We start from the raw sequence: 17,682 nt of genomic DNA on the forward strand, positions 1-17,682 counted from the left end.
TGGAAGAGTAGTCTTTTGATAAATATAACAGTTTACTACAGGGGGTGCCCAGAGTTTCCCCAACTGAGGATTACCTTGGCAATTTGACAGGAGGCGGGGTTGCAACTAATTTCCATAAAATGGACCAGAATGCTGCTGCTTCATCAATAATATTGTAATGTGTCCTATAAAGACTTCAGGTTTTAGCATGGCATCGTGCTCTGGGTGAAGGCAGCACTGCATGCTGGAATATGTGGGCTTCACAGGCTGTACCTTTTAATGGGTGTGGGCAGCCACACACTAAGGGCACATCTACACTACAATCTGAAGTCAACCTATGTCAACAGCAGAGCTGTGAAATTGACAAGACAGCCAACTGTAAGTGGGTACACCGACACTGCATCACCCTAACTACACCAATATAAGCCCTATGCCTCTCGCGGAGGTGGAGTTATGATGTCAGCTGAGTAGGGCACTTACAAGGCTGTAGTGTGCGCACTGACATAGGTCGACATAAGATGCCTTATGTCCACTGCACTGTAGTGTAGACCAAGCCCAAGTCAAAGTCACTTTGGCCACACCTATCTTGATTGTGGGTATTAATAATGATGTAGATTTCAGAAAATATGGCTTATTACATTTGGTAAGGTAAGTAGCAGAGGTTTTACGCTCTAGGCGTAGGTTGCTCTAAGGGTATCCCCATTGTATGTGGTCATGTTACTGACAGAACAGTCAGACTATTGGACTGGTGATGAATGTTTGGACTGGGCAAAAAGCTGCACTGTGGTGCTGGGTAACTCAAAGGGAAAAAGCAGTTGCTTTTAGTTCTGTTGTTGTCTGAAATACAGTAAAATGGCCCTGCCCTTTGTGTAAGGGAACAGCTGCATTTTATTAATTCACTGTCAATCTGGACTAATCACTGGTTCTTTGGGGTATGGGAGGTGACTACTGATTTGCATAGAATCTACAAGGTTTCTAAATCAGCCTCTTGTTACTCTTGCTGATCTTCTGTCTCCTGACCTAGAAGTGTGAACTGGTTTCTGCGGTGTTGTGAAATGGTGTCCTTGAGGCACCTTGTCATCTTGAGATGAGGCCAGTTATGAGCAGTGTGTGTGTATCTTCTATGCACCATTTTGGCGGTCTTAGCCTCTGTACAAAGAATTATAAACCATCAGTTGTAAACCCCTAGCAAATCAGGAAGCAAACCCAGTTGTTTTTTGGTGTGGGCAACTATATCTGCATACCATGATGCTTTGTCTATAGGTAAAAATGCTATGTATGAGCTGTCTGGCTCTCAGAACCTGGTACTAGGCCAAGGTGGTTCGCTTTGTTCCCTCCCTCCCTTCCCAGACCAAATGGAGCCTCTGTTCTCTCTTCCTGCTCTCATGTCTGTTCTCAGTCAAATCTTCTGTGTCTAGCTCCCCTGATCTCTCCAGTATTGGAAAGAGTGGATCTCAAAGCAGTAAGAAAGGAGGTCAGTTTTGGATGCATCGGTACGTCAGCTCTTCGTGGGCTGCAGATGTGTGTTCAGGATGCTCCAGAGTAGTGCAGATCATTTGCCTAGTCGGCTGCAGGATGCTTTGAAACCATCTCGTTTAGCTGCAGCTGTGACATAAGTGCTGAACAGATCCTTAGGGAGCTGCTGTTTGCCAGCCTCATGTCTCTTTACTTGTGTTTCCGGGAATAAGCTGTAATGAAACAAAGGTCAGAACGGGAACTGCAAGGGTCAGAGCTGGAACTGCTAGTAATGAGAGACTGGAGGTATTAATACCAAGATTCCCATTTGATTTTGTCTTTAAGTGAACCATTTAAAAATATCTATTGGCAATTCTTGTTTTATTTCATGTTTTTGCAGACTGGCTTCATTTTATGAACTCACGATTCCTGAACTGGAATCTGCAATTAAGAAGAGGACATATGAGGATAACAGGTGAAAAATGGCAGAGAAGTTTGCCTATTATTTTCAGTGAGAATGACCCCCACTCCCCCACAGTAGATTAAAACATTCTTCCCCCTTCCACATCCATCCTCTTAGTTTCTCTCTGCCTTTTTTGGCTTCTTCAAAGAGTCCTGAAGAAGAAGGTTTCCTGACTTCAAAAGAACCTCTTTCCCACCTGGTGGGATTTTTAATTAAATCCTTCTCTCCTTTCTATATGTAGTGTGTATAGTGTATCTAGGCTTTGTATAGTGTAGTATCCCAAGGGAGATGCATCCTAAACCTGTAATACTGTGCGAGCATGTAAAAGAGCAGGTGTGCTTTCATTTGTAGATTTTCCCCATTGCGTTTGAAAGCAGAGTTCCTGCTAAGGTGGTTTAAATCCATTTGCTTAGCGAGTGAGAACCAAGTGCAACAGTGTTTAAAAAGTGTTATAGAGCAACTTTGTTTAGGATATGTATTCAGACAGATTGTGAAATGGTTCTATCTGCTCCTTGCAGCAGAGACAGACTGTGGGCTTGTGTACATGAACAATTAGACCCTGGCAAATTGGGGTGTGAATCTACGGCATACTAGCCTGCTGGAGTTTGTCTGTGTACACCCTGCTGACGTATTTAACAGTTCATTAGAGCGCTTTGATCTAGTCCTGGTTTTGAATAGGACTAGCTCAAAGTGGCTTAACAAACTGTTAACATATGTCAGTAGGGTGTAACATGGACAGTTAGAGTGTGGCAGGTTAGTGTGGGGTTGATTCACACCCCAGCCATGGTCAAATTATTCATGTAGACAAGTCCTAAGCATTAAAAATGGCTCCGCTAACACAGCTTCTCCTCTAACATGGGCAGGGCCCAAGCCACAGAGATGGGTTTTTTTCTTGTGTTGATACTAACATGCTCTCTCTCTCTTTGAAGCTTACGTGCTGACTTGTGGAGAAGGCTTTCTCATTCCAGGAAGAAGATGGTAGAAGTCTTTCATATTCTCATTAACCAGATATGCCTCCAGCCCATCTTAGAAAGCAGGTACTGGCATTATATCTGTGTGGCTGAAGCTGCAGGGTCTACTGGAAGACAAGCCCAGTTAGGAATAGCCCAGTTACTTAATTGCTCTATTGAAGAGAAGAGTCCGGAGATTTCCAGCCTTACTGGTCAATTATTATTTATGATTTAGATTGGGGTAGCACCCAAAGGCTGCATTGGGATCACAGCTCTGTTGTGCTGGGTGCTGTACAAACACCTAGGATGAAACAGTCCCTGATCCAAAGCATTTACAAACTGGGCATTGTTTTGACCCCTGCAGAGTGAGATCAGGCCACGTCCCCGGGAACATGTTCATGTTGGCTGTGGGATATGTTGTGACTGATAGGCTAGTGCTTAGGTACTGTGGTGCTAAGCACCTTAGCAAAGCCTAAAACCCATAGACAGCCACGTGGTGTTGTAACGCACTGAAAAGAAGGCTTTAATCTAGAGAGGGATGCTTTTGCCCTTATTCCATTTTCACCCCAGTGAAAAGCTAGTGTATAATGCTCTTCATCCCTGGGTCTCCAAGTGCTGTACAAAGGGGGGTGAGTATCCCCATTTTACAGAGAGGGAAATTGAGGCAAAGAGAGGTGACGTGACTTACTCAGTGTCACACATGCTGAGCCACAGAAAGAATCCAGACTCTGGGATTTCTGGGCCAGCACCCTTTCCATTGAACCATGCTGCTTCCATGCTCCTGGAATGAATGTTTGTGGACAACCTGCACCGAGCTGATGTCACTGCACCTGCCCTGGTACTTGAATACTGACCCCAAATTATCGTAAGTACGATCTGTTCAAGGAGAGAATGTTTCAGTGGTTGAGGTGGACCTGAGTCCAGCTCCTTGTGTGACCCTGGGCAAGTCACTTAGCCTCTCTTTGCCTCAGTTCCCCTCTATAAAATGGGGATAATAGCCATGCCCACCCACAGAGGATAAACGTGTTAAAGATGGTGAGAGCTCAGGTGCAGTTCTGTGGTAATGGTTGGGGGCCGTATCAATACCTTAGATAGATGCCAGCAACAGCAGCAAATGACAGAGCTGGGTAGTCTGGACTCCGCATTCCTCGGCAGTCAGGAGCTGGGGATATTGTGAAGGTGACGCCCTTCTTCTCGAGGAACATCTGTATGGCACCAATACACTGGCAGGCGCATTCTAGGCGGGGCAGGTTTCTGCAGTGATGCTCAATGCACTAGAAGCAAGGGGAGGTTGAGACTGTACAATAAAGTGGGTTTTATTTGGCATATGTCTTCACACGGGTGAGCAAAAGAGATCACACATTGTCCGGGAGGTTCTGTGCTGTAACCTCATATGGAAGGGTCAGTCTTGCAGGAATCTCAGTGTAATTAGGGATATAAATAACTGTCCCACCCTTCCCTTCCTCACTCTGTTTTCACCTCTTTTTGAGCCATGCACTGCAATCTCACTGCCTTCCACTATGGGTTTTCCATTCTATCAAAAGTCCTATTTCCCTAACTGTCCCAATGATGAGACCAGATTCAGCTTGCTGAAATGGTTACTAAGGTCATGAGGAGGCTGGGTCAGTTTCACTGTCTGCTGCTTTTTAAAACTAAAAATCTCAAAACGTCCCACTGGAATGAACTCTGGTGAACAAGTGGGCTTTGCTCTGATGTACGTGTGGTCGTCACATGTGGCAAACCTGGCTAGCAATGCAGGTCACAGAGGTCCAGAAGGAGGAATGTGGTGTTTTCAAAAGTAGAGCTCTGAATTCAATTTCTCACTGCTCCATGGCGTCGTCTCTTACAGCTATGAGAATATTCAGCTGTTTATTGAAGAGTTTCTGCAGATCTTCACGTCCGTGCTTCAGGAGAGGAGGTGAGTCCAGTAGAATAGGACCCAAAGGAGGAATAACTGTCCTCCCACATCTGTTCCCTGCACTAAAATTGCCAAAGGCATTGGTATATGGGGGACTTCGATGCACGTGGGAGTTAGAAATCTTTCTGTCTAGTTAGGAAACGTGCTGAGAGAGAGAATTATAACAGGCTTTATTGTCGTGTTGCAGAGGATGCTGAATGGTGCCAGAGACTGTTTTGATGCGTTGCACTCTCGCTGTAGGCTCTCAAAGTGCTTTGGGTGTGTTAGTGAATTAACCATCACAGCTGTCTTGTCAGCTTAGACCATTATTTATCCCCAGTCTACAAATGGGGAAACCCAACCAAAAAGAGAGTAAATGACTTGTCCAAGGACACACAGTTAGTCAGTGGCATACTGGAAATCAAACCCAGATCTCCTGATTCCTCCAGGGCAGGTGCTTTAACCACAAAATCATGCTCCTCTCTAACTGGGCTTTGGGTGGTTGGAGGGTCAACATCATCATGTGGAGATTTATAACCGGCTGTTGTGGTGGGGCATTGACCGGATTATGATGGAATGCAGAATTGGGCCTGGTGCTAGACATTGGAGTTCACACTGGGTGTGAGAGTAAGTGTCTGCAAGGCTGTGGGGTTCATGGCTGGTGCTGATGCGGTTACCGCAGCGCATTAAGGATTGCATGTGGGGTTCATGGCTGGTGCTGATGCGGTTACCGCAGCGCATTAAGGATTGCAGCAAGGGAGTGCAGCAGTTCATTCACTCCTGAGTTTGATTGCTATCCTTGCTTGTGTGTTTCCAGGTTTCTTCGTGACTATGATGAGCTGTTCCCTGTCGCAGAGGATGTGAGTCTGCTTCAGCAGGCATCCTCTACCTTGTATCCTTTGCTCTCAGTAGGTGGCTACAACACTGTGTTTTAAAAAGCTGGTGGCTGCCAGCAGCCTTGTCTACACTGGCACTTCCACACTTGCTACCTCTGGTTAAGCTGCACCAGCACCAGCAAGGGTGGAGAAGGTGTTAGAAAAAAGCCTAGTGTAGGCAGACATGGATTCATCAAAGAGCACATAACTGCTCACAGGTGGAGTCTGAACTGGCCCATCCAGACTAGAGCACAGAGAAATGCCCTTAATGCAGTCTTATAGGGATGACACCCGGACAGCATATATCCTCCAAGCAGTGGAAAGTGCCTGGGAAGGTGTGGAGAGGAGAAAAATGCCAGTCGTTAGCAGCCCACCTCCCCCAATGGCGGATGGAGCTTCTGCAATGGTGGAAAATGCTGCTAGGGACTCAGAGGGGCTTGATGGTGCATACAACTTGGAGTATGATGTGAGTATGGAGCTGTGTGGATGGTAGTGGTTCTCTCCCACCATCTCCACTTCATTGATTTCTCCTTGGTGGGATAAGGAGTCTGTTTGTTTGTTTCCTTGGCTCTTAGAGGGTGGCTGGTGTTTGGGCTCTGCTTCTCCACTGCTGAACACAGCTCAGAGCTGTATTCCAAACCCACGTGGCTGAATCAAAACTGAATATCATGTGGCTCCCATCACTTATGGGTTTGAGCCCTTGCGTTGCTTGTAAAGCATTTTGAAAATACAATGCATCATATGCCTGTTAAGTTTTGTTTGAGGAAGAGGTGCTGTAAAATATCCCAGCTGTCAAAGAGCTGCATACCTCATTCTGTACTTGCTAGACTCTTCATAGTGCCCCATTTGGGGCATAACCCTAACTGCTCTCCCTCCGTTTCTACATGCATGTGCCCTCTCTGTATTGTGATCCCTTTTCAGTATTACCACCCCTTGTGTTTGGTATGTATAGTGTGCTGGAGCAGCTGCAGCACCCGCCGCCAGGGTCTCGGGGGTGGAGTTGGATTCTTTGATCTCTCAAGTGAAAGATCTGCTGCCTGACCTGGGCGAGGGCTTCATCTTGGCTTGCCTGGAGGAGCACAGCTACAATGTAGAGCAGGTGATCAACAACATCCTGGAGGATAGACTGGTGCCATTGCTGGACAAACTGGAGCGAACGATGCCAAGGTGGGAATGAGGTTTTAGTACTGATCTGATGACTTTTTATTGCCATCTGTGGATATTTACAGGGACTGTTCTGCATGAAGGTTACTAACCACACTGTGTCTGAGAAACAGAAGGAGCTTGTGTTTCTCTCGGGCAGGTAGCTGCATGGGGAATGGCCCAGTTCTGTCTGCCACTAAACCTCAATCCTGCCTCTGCCCCCATTTCCCTGCAGAGATTTTTCCATCCAGAGTTGTTGTATAACAGAGGCTAGGCCATGTGTTATGAAGTGACACAAATGATTGTTCATTGAACACTAAAATGAGACCTATCAAAATCATGTCATGGAGGACAAACAATTTAGCCCTGGATGGGGCAGTAGCGCCACCACTCTTATACAGCAAGCCCCAAATCCATCACCCACAAAAATTATTAATTTGCTGCACATGGCTCTGATCCTTGATGCTTAAAATCCCACCTGTTGTGCACAAAGGGAGTGTCTTCAAAGAAACTTATTCAAGTGGAATTCACCCTACAGGGCAGAATAGTGAAATTGTAAGATACTAGAATTGCACTCTGTGCATAAATTGATGACTAACCAAGGAGAAATGAAAAATTGCAATTCAAAATCCCCTTTCATCAGAGTTCACAGAGCTGCCTGGCCTCTGCTGCTTTCTTTGTGTTGTATGTGGGGGCTTAGGAATCATCATCAGCAATAGAACCGGCTTGGTTGTAGCTGTCTTTACAGCTGTAGAATGTGCATGTATGATGACAGCGGTTTCCAACTGCGTGCCAGGATGTGAACGGTAAGCTCTGCCCATTCATACTGCAGAAAGGCAGTGGCTGACTCTGTCTGGTGCGGGTTCAGCAGCGATACACTTTTAAAAAAGGCAATCCGTATCAGAACAGTGAGTATAAAAATGGTGGTTTTGTACATCCTAATCTGCTCCTTATTCTCTTTGAATCAGACCTGCTGACTTTGCTGGCACAAACTGCTTTTTACTTCTGTTAGCACTGCAGAGCCAACACAGGTATGAGAGACTGGGATGGATTCTATTTTGCCTCATTCATCATCAGCAAAACTATCAGTTAAGGGGCAAAGGCAGAATTGTGGTTCCTGGTGATCTTAGAGACAGCACAGCTGACTTTTTTTCAGATTCCAGGCTGAGTTTACAGCACCAGAAAAAATAAATTTGAAAGATGATCCTCTTTTGACTTGTAAATTGAACAAACTTAATCTGGAAATTATTGATACAGAATTAATAAGGTACCACAGGGAGATCTATGTCCTGAAACCAGCCGTACAAATTATTGGGATTTCCTCCAGAGAGTTGTCCAATACACAGTGTTGGCTTTACCCAGTCACTTTTCTGAGCATAAGCATGCTTCAGTATTGAATACTCAAGGGTCAAGTCTAGTTTTTTAAGAAAAGAAGGATTTTCTCCCCTTGCTTTCTGCTAGTTGGTTTTAGCCTCCCGATGGAGATCAGCCATGTGGTTTGAGGCCTCTGTTCTAGACCAGCATAGTATTGGATGTTAAACTGGGTCTGTGAAACAGAAAATGACTGGAGATACTGCAGTGCGTGTCCTCTTCGGATTCTGTTCTGGTTTGGTACTTTGGGCTACTGAGTACGGCTAAGGGATTGATGGAATAAGGGAGACCATGGCATGAATGCACATTAACTGAGAGAATGTGATCCTTCTCATCTTTATCTCAGAGGCTTCTGCTCTGTCTCCTTTCTAACAGGCAGGTGAAGCCAGACCCAACTCCTCTGGTGACTTCTCGATACAACATCTTCCAGAATGATGAGTTTGATATTTTCAGCAGGGACTCGGTGGACATGTCCCGGGTACAAAAAGGCAGGCGGTGAGTATCACAGGTTCAATAGCTCTGTTGGACAGGGCGGTATAAATGTCCATGAACTTGCAACAGCAAATTCCATTAAGAAAATCCCGTTGCAGTCCTCTGACAGTGTATTTGTATGTAGAGTTATTTTCCTGATCACTTGTCCACAAGCAGCTGCAGATTTGGTTGGTTTTAACAGGAAAACACAGTTGTCCCTGTTTTGGGGCTGTGATCTCATTCTCGCTAGGAAATTAAAATGAAAGAGTGCTGTGGCCTGTCTCTATATTCAGCTTGTACTATTTGGCATGACTGCACCAGGCTAATTTTTAACATCTGACTCTGGTTTAGTTTTCTCTCCACAAATTCCAAGGCCACTGCTGCTGCCAGTGTGAGACCTGTGAGTCAGAAACGAGGCTAGGTAAAATTTGTTTCAGATTCAAGTAAAAATATCAACAATGTCCATCTGGTTTGAAATCTAACTTTGATAACACAGAATCTCACTTATCTAGTTCCTCCACTAGTAGTTCCTGCTGTTGTTTTGCTCTCTGTGAAAGTGCATTGCCTCTGTTTCTCACATTTCTTAGCATGCTGTGCTGTTTCATGTACTATTTGCTTTTTTAGCCCGGAGCTTTTGGTATTACCCTCGATTGATTCAGGTTGATAGGGGATTTACCCTCAAAAGCCCAACAGAGTAGTTTGGTGATGTGTTCCAGGCATTTTTCAAACACTTCTTTTAAATCAACCAAGTCTCTGTGTGGTCTTGCCTTTAGATATATAAATAACAGGGAAATGAGAGATCGATTTGTAAATTAAACAGTCTGGCCCTCACAGCATCAGCTAAGTTTGCAGTTCCAAGGCTGTAATCAAGTATTGGAGGAAAGATGAGTGTGGTAATATCTTTTATTGGAGGCAAGTCGGAGAAGCTCTCCATCAACGTAGTTAATCCATCTCCTCAAGAGGCGGTAGCTATGTCGACGGGAGGGTTAGGTCAGTGTAACTATGTTGCTCAGGGGTGTGGATTTTTCACACTCCTCAGTAACCTAGTTATACCCATCTAGTTTGTTGTGTAGACCTGGCCATAGGACCAGTCACTTACATTAGGTCAATTGCGCCTTAGATCTCACACCAAAGACAATAATTGTAGCCAATCTTATATTAAACTACATTCAGATTTACTCTCTAGGAAAAGGAAACGAGACTTATTTACAAGGGTAAAGCAGATAAACATATATACACACAAATCAGTTCCAATCTTAAGTTTCAAAAAGTAATAAAAGCTTCTCTAATAAGCAGGATCTGTATGTCCTTTAGGGCTAACCCAGGCTGAGCAATGGGGATCTTTTGCTTATGCCTAGTAATCCTTGCCTGTCCCCACCTCCATCGAGTCTCAGCAGTATGAAGTTACAGTAATTAGGGGGTTTTATTTTCTTTCCCCCTTCTGCTTCAAGCTGCGAACTCAACTGATGGGGGGAATTCACTTGCAAGACTCATCTTCCTGGGGCAGGAGGTAGGAGAGTAAACAACAAAGTCTTTTGACTTCTTTTAACATTCCACTCTAATCTGCCTGGTGTCAGTGGGCCTTCCTTGTCGGGCAGGGCAGAACACCTGTTGGAGACCAGCATTTCATAATAAGAAAACATTCTACAAATACATTAAAAGCAAGAGGAAGACCAAGAACATGGTAGGCCCGTTACTCAACGAGGGGGGAAAAACAATGACAGAAGATGTGGAAATGGTTGAAGTGCTAAATGACTTTTTTGTTTCATTTTTCACCAGAAAGGTTAGTAGCGATTGCATGTCTAACATAGTGAATGCCAGTAAAAACGAGGTAGAATATGAGGCTAAAATAGGGAAAGAACAAGTTAAAAATTACTTAGACGGGTTGGATGTCTTCAGGTCATCATGGCTTGGTGAAGTGCATCCTGGAATGCTCTAGGAGTTGACTGAGGAGATATCTGAGCCATTAGCAATTGTCTTTTCAGGGGTCATGGAAGATGCAGGAGGTTTCAGGGGACTGAAGGGGGGGCAGATATGGTTCCAATCTGAAAAAAGCGAAATAGGGACAACCCGGGGAATTGCAGACCAGTCGGCTTGGCTTTGGTACCTGGAAGGATAATGGAGCAGATGATTGGGCAATCGGTTTGCGGACACCTGGTGGGGTGATGGGTGGCAGTCAGCATGGATTTGTCAATCTGATAGCTTTTTTTGACGGGATGACAAGCCTTGTGGGTGGAGGCGGTGGATGTGGTCTATCTCGACTTTGATCAGGCTTTTGATACTGTCTCGTGTGACCATCTCATAAACAAACTACTGGAATACAACCTGGATGGAGGTGCTATAGGGTGGATGCAAGGCTGGTTGGAAGACCGGTCCCAGAGAGTAGTTTTGCTGGCCTCAGTCTGTCCCCCACCCTTCCCCTCCTCAGCCCCCACATTCCTCTGATCAAAGCACTAACAGACTTCACATGCCTGCTGAAACTCAGCAATGCTCCACGCCTTCTTCCAAGGCATTCCCTTCATGGCTGACATCAGCTAGGTCCATTCCTTTCCCATCTGACTGTCAGCACACATCTGTTGTTCATCTCAGCCTCTTCATCCTCCACCTTGCTGAGACAGCTCAGATCTCTTTTGCTCTACTGTCATTTAGCCCCTTTGGTTACCCTTGCTGCTGTGTCTGTCACTCTGCCCTCCTGGCTGTGTCTTCACTGCAAAACAGGTGTGCATTTTAGATCAATTATAGCCCTTTTGATGTAAAATCCAAGTGGAGGTAGCTTTTTAACTTGATGTAGCCATATACCCTCAACCTATTGTTGACTTGACCAGGTACATCAAGGTACAAACTACAGTGCCTTCACTAGGAGTCTACATTGAGATAGCTGTATTGATGTCAAAACCACACCTGTTTTGCAGTGAAGACAGCCTGTACCTCCCCTGTTGTTGTTGTCTAGCGGGCAGGAAACTTGATACTTGCCCAGGCTTCTGGGCAACAGGCAAAAGCCTGCCTTGTCTGAGACCTGATTTGGGTCCCAGTGATCCCTACTCTTTTTGCCTTCCTCCTTAAAACCAGAGACACATAATTGAGGTGCTTGTTTTTTATCTTATTCGAGTTCTGTTGTTGTTGTTTCACATGATATTGCAGTAGCTCCTGACGACCCCAACCAGGTTGGACCCCACTATGCTAGTTGCTGGACAAATACATAATATATGTAAACAGTTAGGGGCGGGAACTGTTGCTCTAGAAGACAAGACAGAACAGGCAGATGAGACAACCAGGCAGGCTGGGGCGAGGTAACATATAATCGGGGTTGCACAATTCTTAGCCAGTCAGTTGTAGTGATCATAGCTCTCTCCGCCCAGCTGTAATAACTAGCTATGCTAGTCTAACCCCCAGTGTAGACACAGCTGTGTTGATGGAAGAATGGATATGCTGATGTAGCAAAGTTGGTTTGGGGAGTTGGTGTGCCTACACGGAGGGAAAACCCCCTTCTGTTGGTGTAAATTGCATCTACACTATGGGGACATGCCAGTATAGCTGTGCTGATATAACTATGCTAATACAGGCTGCGTAGTGCAGACACAGCCTTATGGATTTCAGTGCAGCTTTGTTACAAAGCCACCAGGCCGGCTCAACAGGAAACAATTATCAAAAGCTTAGTCAGCCTCATCACTGAATACCAACTGGAGCTCTTAGCCCTGTCTAGGCAGGCACACGTGAGAAAAGCAAAATGTTTGCAGGGCCATTTGGAATTGATTGCAACTAAATTCAAGCACAGCAACAGAAACAGTGATAGAAAAAACAGAAGCAATGATTCCTGGAGTAAGGGGAAGAAAATGTTACCATTACCTAATCTGGGGATTCTGAAGAGGAATGGAGTTGATGATCAGGCCAGAGGATAGTTTTTCCTATGTTTGCAAAAATGTCACAGGAACCTGGCAATTCTTGATATACTTGTTCATCAGACAGGTTCCTCCATTAGTAATATGAAGAGAATGTGCAGATTCTGAATGAATTCTGGCTTCAGATGTGAATTCCTCCGTAGGCTTTGGGAGCTGCAGGTTGTCCCGTGTGGACTCAGAAAGGGATTTCCCAACGAGTCTGCTGTAAGTTCTTATATGTGGTTTACAACCTCAGCATCACAAGGTCTTGATCACTATACAGGAGCAGTGGGTGCTCAGCACATCTGAAAATCAGGTAGGAGGTATCAGGCCCACATACAACCGAGGTATGCTAAATCAGTGGCCATATCTGAATATTGGTCATACCTCTGTGTCTTGATTTCCCTATCTATAATATGGGTCTAATATTACTTGTCTCACAGGGGTTGGATGAGGCTTAATTGATGGGTGTTTATCAATAGCTTTGAGATATTTAGATTAAATGCAACAGGAAGGCAAAGTGGTGCCGTTGTGGGGCTCTGATTTCCTGTCTGAAGCAGAGCTCCCTGCGCAGTATTTTGTTCTGCTCTCTTTTCCCCTCTGAATCCCGCTTTTCTAACCCCTGCTTAGCGCAGTACTCATCATCATCTCACTGATGCCTTGCGCGCGCCTCATCTGACTATCCAGCTGCTTTCTCTCATCCTTCACTTTGGTTGTAAGCTTTTTGACTTGTGTGTGTGGGGGGGGTGTACAGCACCTAGCACAATGCAGCGCTGAATCCTGATTTGTGCCTCTAGGTACTACTGCAACATAGATACTTAACCACAATGACTAAATCTTGCAGCCTGATGTTAAAGGGCACTGTGTACCTTCCAGGCCCTGACCACTTGTAGTTATTGCATTTGGCCTCCCTTAACATCTCCCATGCTGTTTCCAATGGAGGTGGCAATCTCCAGTCCTCTTCTGACCTGTTGTGTAATCTTGCTAAGTGCTGTTAAACAGCTGCTGTGCTCCAAGCCAGAAGTGGCTGTTCTCATTAGTGGGTCCAATGATCCCTTTGCCTCTCCATTACTCACCTCAGGAGGGGAAGCAGGGAGGCTTAATTAGCCAATGTTTGTGAGCGGCTTTGAGATGAAAGGTGCTAGAGCAGGATGAATCATGTAGTCCCCAGAGGGTGCTTACATTTCCATTTATTTAACAATTCCAGCTGTAAAGAGCAACTCTAAACTGCCTTTATTTCTTCCTCGCTTCTCCCCTCCCGTGTAGGAAGGACAAGGATACAACGGAGAGTTTACTGAATGACAAGCGCCTGATAGCAGAGCAGAAGGAACGCTACAGCCAGTACAGTGTGATCGTAGAGGAGGTCCCCGAGCAGGAGGGGGAAGCCCAATTCTACAGAGTTGATTACGAGGATGAATATGATGACACCTATGACGGCAACCAGGTGGGGGCAAACGATGCTGACTCTGACGACGAGCTGATCAGTAGGAGGTGGGTACAGCGGCCTCGGCCAGCAGGAAGAGACCTGTGAGCCACGTTCATGCATGCTAGCACAGAGCCCGGGTGAAAATGCTCATCCTGCACACCGGTCTTCACGGCCCACGCTTGTGCTCTCAGCCCAGGCAGAGGGGTTTTGAGACTCCTTTCTGCTCCCGGCCTGGAGGAGGGGTTTCTGGGTCTCCCCTCTCCCCTGCTGTCCAGGGAGCGGATCCCAGCCATGGGTACAGTGCGTTGTAGTGCTCCCCCTTCCTCGTGTACCGCCCTCCCTTTCTCTGCTGCCTGAGCTCAGTGTTAAAATCTGAGTGGGAGGCTTTGCTCAGGGGTGAGGCTTGCACTGAAGCAGTCCTTCACTCTGCACCTGGAGGGAAACGCTGGTGATTGGGGAGGGTGTGAATTGGCCTCTTATGCTTCTTTCCCCCCTGCCCCAGTGCAGAAAAGCTGCTGGGCAAACAGTAAGAAAAAGCAGACCTCTTCCTTGCTTGTTTGGCAAGTCCTCACCACCTCATCCCCACCCCCACGGGCTCTCCTGTGGTCTAGTGATTATAGCCATCGACAGAGGGCTCCACTCCACTGCCTCGGCATGTGACCATCACCTCTCTGTGCCTCAGTCTCACCATCTGCAAAATAGGGCTAATGCTGAGTTGGCTCCTGGGTGTGAGGGTGAGCTGATGATTGGAACTGCCTGGCCTAGAGATACGCTGGGAAAAGAAATGAGATTTTAACAGGCAACCAAGTACACACATACACTTTTGTTCTTTATTTCTCCCATCTCTTGGAAGCTGTAAGCTTAACATTTCTCTTGAGATTTACAGAGTAATTTTGCAGCCGTAAGAGCAGTTTTGGGAAGCAGGAATTGTAGCATGTTAACGGACAGTGCTAACTCCATTTAAAAACATATTGCTCTTCTCTACTTTTTTCTTCTTTTGGAACCTTCCTAAAGAGTTCTGGAGACTTGAAATAAAAACTTCCGTACAGTTCCCCTGTAACACACTGGGGCTTGCTCTTCATTAGTTGTGAGCACCCGTCCTTCTTGTTGGCTTTTCTGGGCGGTCTGAGTGTGCCCAGCACTTCTGAAGATCAGATCTGGAGGTCTGATATAAACAAAGGCTGTTGTGCTTTTGGTTTTAATTTCCTCGGTGACACAAGCACAGATTTAAAATCAAGTGGAGTCCTTTAAAAGAACTGCATTAGAGCTGGGAATAGAGGACTAGGTTTTCTCTTCTTCACTCCAGGCCCTTTGCACTGCTCAAGATATGCAAAGGGGCCATAAAGCTGATGGATTTTTTCCTGTGTGAAGGACTCCCCAACTGGCGCAAAGTCGGCATAATGGGTGCAACTGAGAATCAATGGGACAACCTCTGACCAATCACATCCGTTTTAAAGTGGGGGCTGTTCTGAGCAGATGCCTGATTTTAATATGACGTGCTGTGCACGAAAGGTGCACTGATTTGGCTCCAGACAACCCTCAGGCCCATCGCTGTCTGTGTGCTGAGGTCTAGAGAGAGTTAACCATCAAACGCCATTGCTCTTTGCACAGCGCTTTCTAAGTGGTCTCTGAATCAGTTTCTGTTAAAGCAGTGGCTCTCAACTTTTCCAGACTACTGTACTCCTTCCAGGAATCTGATTTGTCTCGTGTACCCCCAAGTTTCACCTCACTTAAAAAGACAAGTGTCACAGCACACTGTATTGAAATTGCTTACTTTCTCATTTTTACCATATAATAAATCAATTGGAATATAACCATTGTATATACTTTTCAGTGTATAGTATATAGAGCAGTATAAACAAGTCAATCTGTATGAACTTTTTGTTTGTACTGACTTTGGTAGAGGTTTTTATGTAGCCTGTTGTAAAACTAGGCAAATATCTGAAGGAGTTGATGTACCCCCCCAAGACCCCTGTGCGCCCTCAGGGGTACACGTACCCCTGCTTGAGAACCATTGTGTTAGTGGAAGGCATGTTTTCTTTTGTGCAGTTCTGTTGTCCCTTGTGATGCCTCAACTCTTTTCTGCCCTCCTCCTCCCCCTGGCAATCATCCTATCCCTTCTTGGAGGTGGTACTGGGTGTAAGTGTTTTAAACTGTCACTTTTTAATCTAGATTTGACAGGTGTGGAAAGAACATTCCACAGGGAATTCAAGATATGCATAAATAAAAAGGGGAACTAAACCAAATACACAGCCCCAAACTCACCCTGCGGTAGTGTGGCTCCTGTCCAGGTTTTCCCAGGATCATCCCTTTTTTGAGGTAACTGTCCCAGGAAATCTGTAAGGGAGCTCAGCACACGCTGCCAGCTGCCCGGTTTTATGGGCTCAGGATCAACCTGGATGTCCAGTTTTTTGTACATCAGAGGTGACATCCCTAGGAGTGGGTCTGGGGGAGATCGCCATTGACCTTAGTGGAGTTACAATAGGGTTGCATGTGACCCACAATGAATATGGTCCTACAGGTATACCAGATGTACAGGTGGTGAAGTATTAAATATGAAATCAAGGATACACATGTTCCACTAAGACACTTTCCCTAGTAGTCAATATTCACCTATTGCAGCTCTCTGGAAATCAGTGGAACATGGCACATTTGTCATTAACTACTGTCTTTCTCTCTAGGTTTGCTAATTCAGTTCACTTGCTTTACAAATTAGGCAGGTCCATAGAAACTGTGGATTTAACTTCTTGAAAGAACAGTCTTTGTAATTCAGAAGAGTCTTTAAAATATTGTTGGACTGGCTATAGTATCAGAATAGCCCAGGTGACATAATACTGATTGAGGTCCCTAAAACTTTCACCTTTTATCTCTCAAATTCCCAGGCCATTTACCATCCCTCAGGTCCTGAGACCCAAAGGACAGGAGGAAGGACAAGAGGAGGAGGAAGAGGAAGTAGAGGAGGCTGAAAAGGAAACAACAAAGGTGACTAGCTTAATTTGCAAGCTGATGGGAATTGGAACTAAGCTAAATTCTACTGTGTACCCTGTCTACGTCAGCTGTTGAAGCCCTTGTCAATGACAGTGTGGAAAGGGTTTCCTTTTCCAAAGCATGACTTGTTCACGTTAGCATTGAGGTGGCTCTGCTTTTCAGGTGGCAGACTGCTTCTGTGGCCAGGCAGCAGCAATTTGGACTGTGAAGTGTTCACTGAATACAATTGTCCACAGCCTCCCCATGTAGGCATATCACAGAAATGACACTTACTCCTTGGAGAGGTGTGCATGTATCTCTGGAAGAGAAGAGCAGAACGTGTGTGGGGAGGGGAGGGTCATTAAGTCTCTATTATTGTCGTGGATTTAATAGAAGTTGACCATTTGGCTGCGATGGGGAAAAAACCCAAAAATCTCAGTGAAGACACTTGTGATTCAAATTTTCTGATGCTTTTCTCTTTGAGCAATTTGGCATCTCACATCAACAGCTACCTTGCCACTGATCCTTCGGGACTACTTTGCTGTAACGAATGACCTCAGCTGAGGGATGTGGGGGACTCTCCCCACTCCAGGAAGCCAAAAAAAAGTCAGGCTCCTGTAGCTCCTCACATTATGCTGCATAATGCTAAAAAGAGAATGTGATAAAGTCTTTAATTTCCATCCTGCAGCAGGACCATTTTGTGCAGGACCCAGCGGTGCTGAGGGAGAGAGCTGAAGCCAGACGGATGACTTACCTTGCACGGAAAGGGTAAGATGGAATCCCTCTCTGGGGTGAATCATGGCTCCA

The 17,682-nt window shown here is 45.6% G+C and overlaps 1 protein-coding gene across 3 annotated transcripts in view; it reads left to right on the forward strand.

The window, feature by feature from the left end:
* Nucleotides 1-17,682, forward strand: part of ASCC2 (activating signal cointegrator 1 complex subunit 2) — a 35,647-nt gene that overhangs the window by 14,918 nt on the left and 3,047 nt on the right. For 2 of the 3 annotated variants that reach the window (XM_067550236.1, XM_067550237.1), the window contains exons 9-18: nt 1,835-1,909; nt 2,827-2,934; nt 4,697-4,765; nt 5,562-5,636; nt 5,902-6,085; nt 6,572-6,786; nt 8,509-8,628; nt 13,749-13,973; nt 16,791-16,890; nt 17,564-17,643. In XM_067550236.1, the coding sequence (XP_067406337.1) occupies nt 1,835-1,909; nt 2,827-2,934; nt 4,697-4,765; nt 5,562-5,636; nt 5,902-6,085; nt 6,572-6,786; nt 8,509-8,628; nt 13,749-13,973; nt 16,791-16,890; nt 17,564-17,643 (1,251 nt within the window). The remainder of the gene's footprint in view (nt 1-1,834; nt 1,910-2,826; nt 2,935-4,696; nt 4,766-5,561; nt 5,637-5,901; nt 6,086-6,571; nt 6,787-8,508; nt 8,629-13,748; nt 13,974-16,790; nt 16,891-17,563; nt 17,644-17,682) is intronic. The other variant, XM_067550240.1, reaches the window with a different exon arrangement.

Source organism: Emydura macquarii, unplaced genomic scaffold, assembly GCF_026122565.2.
Source record: "Emydura macquarii macquarii isolate MOO-44397 ecotype Brisbane River unplaced genomic scaffold, CSIRO-AGI_Emac_v2 contig_1254, whole genome shotgun sequence".
NCBI classification, from domain to species: domain Eukaryota; kingdom Metazoa; phylum Chordata; order Testudines; family Chelidae; genus Emydura; species Emydura macquarii.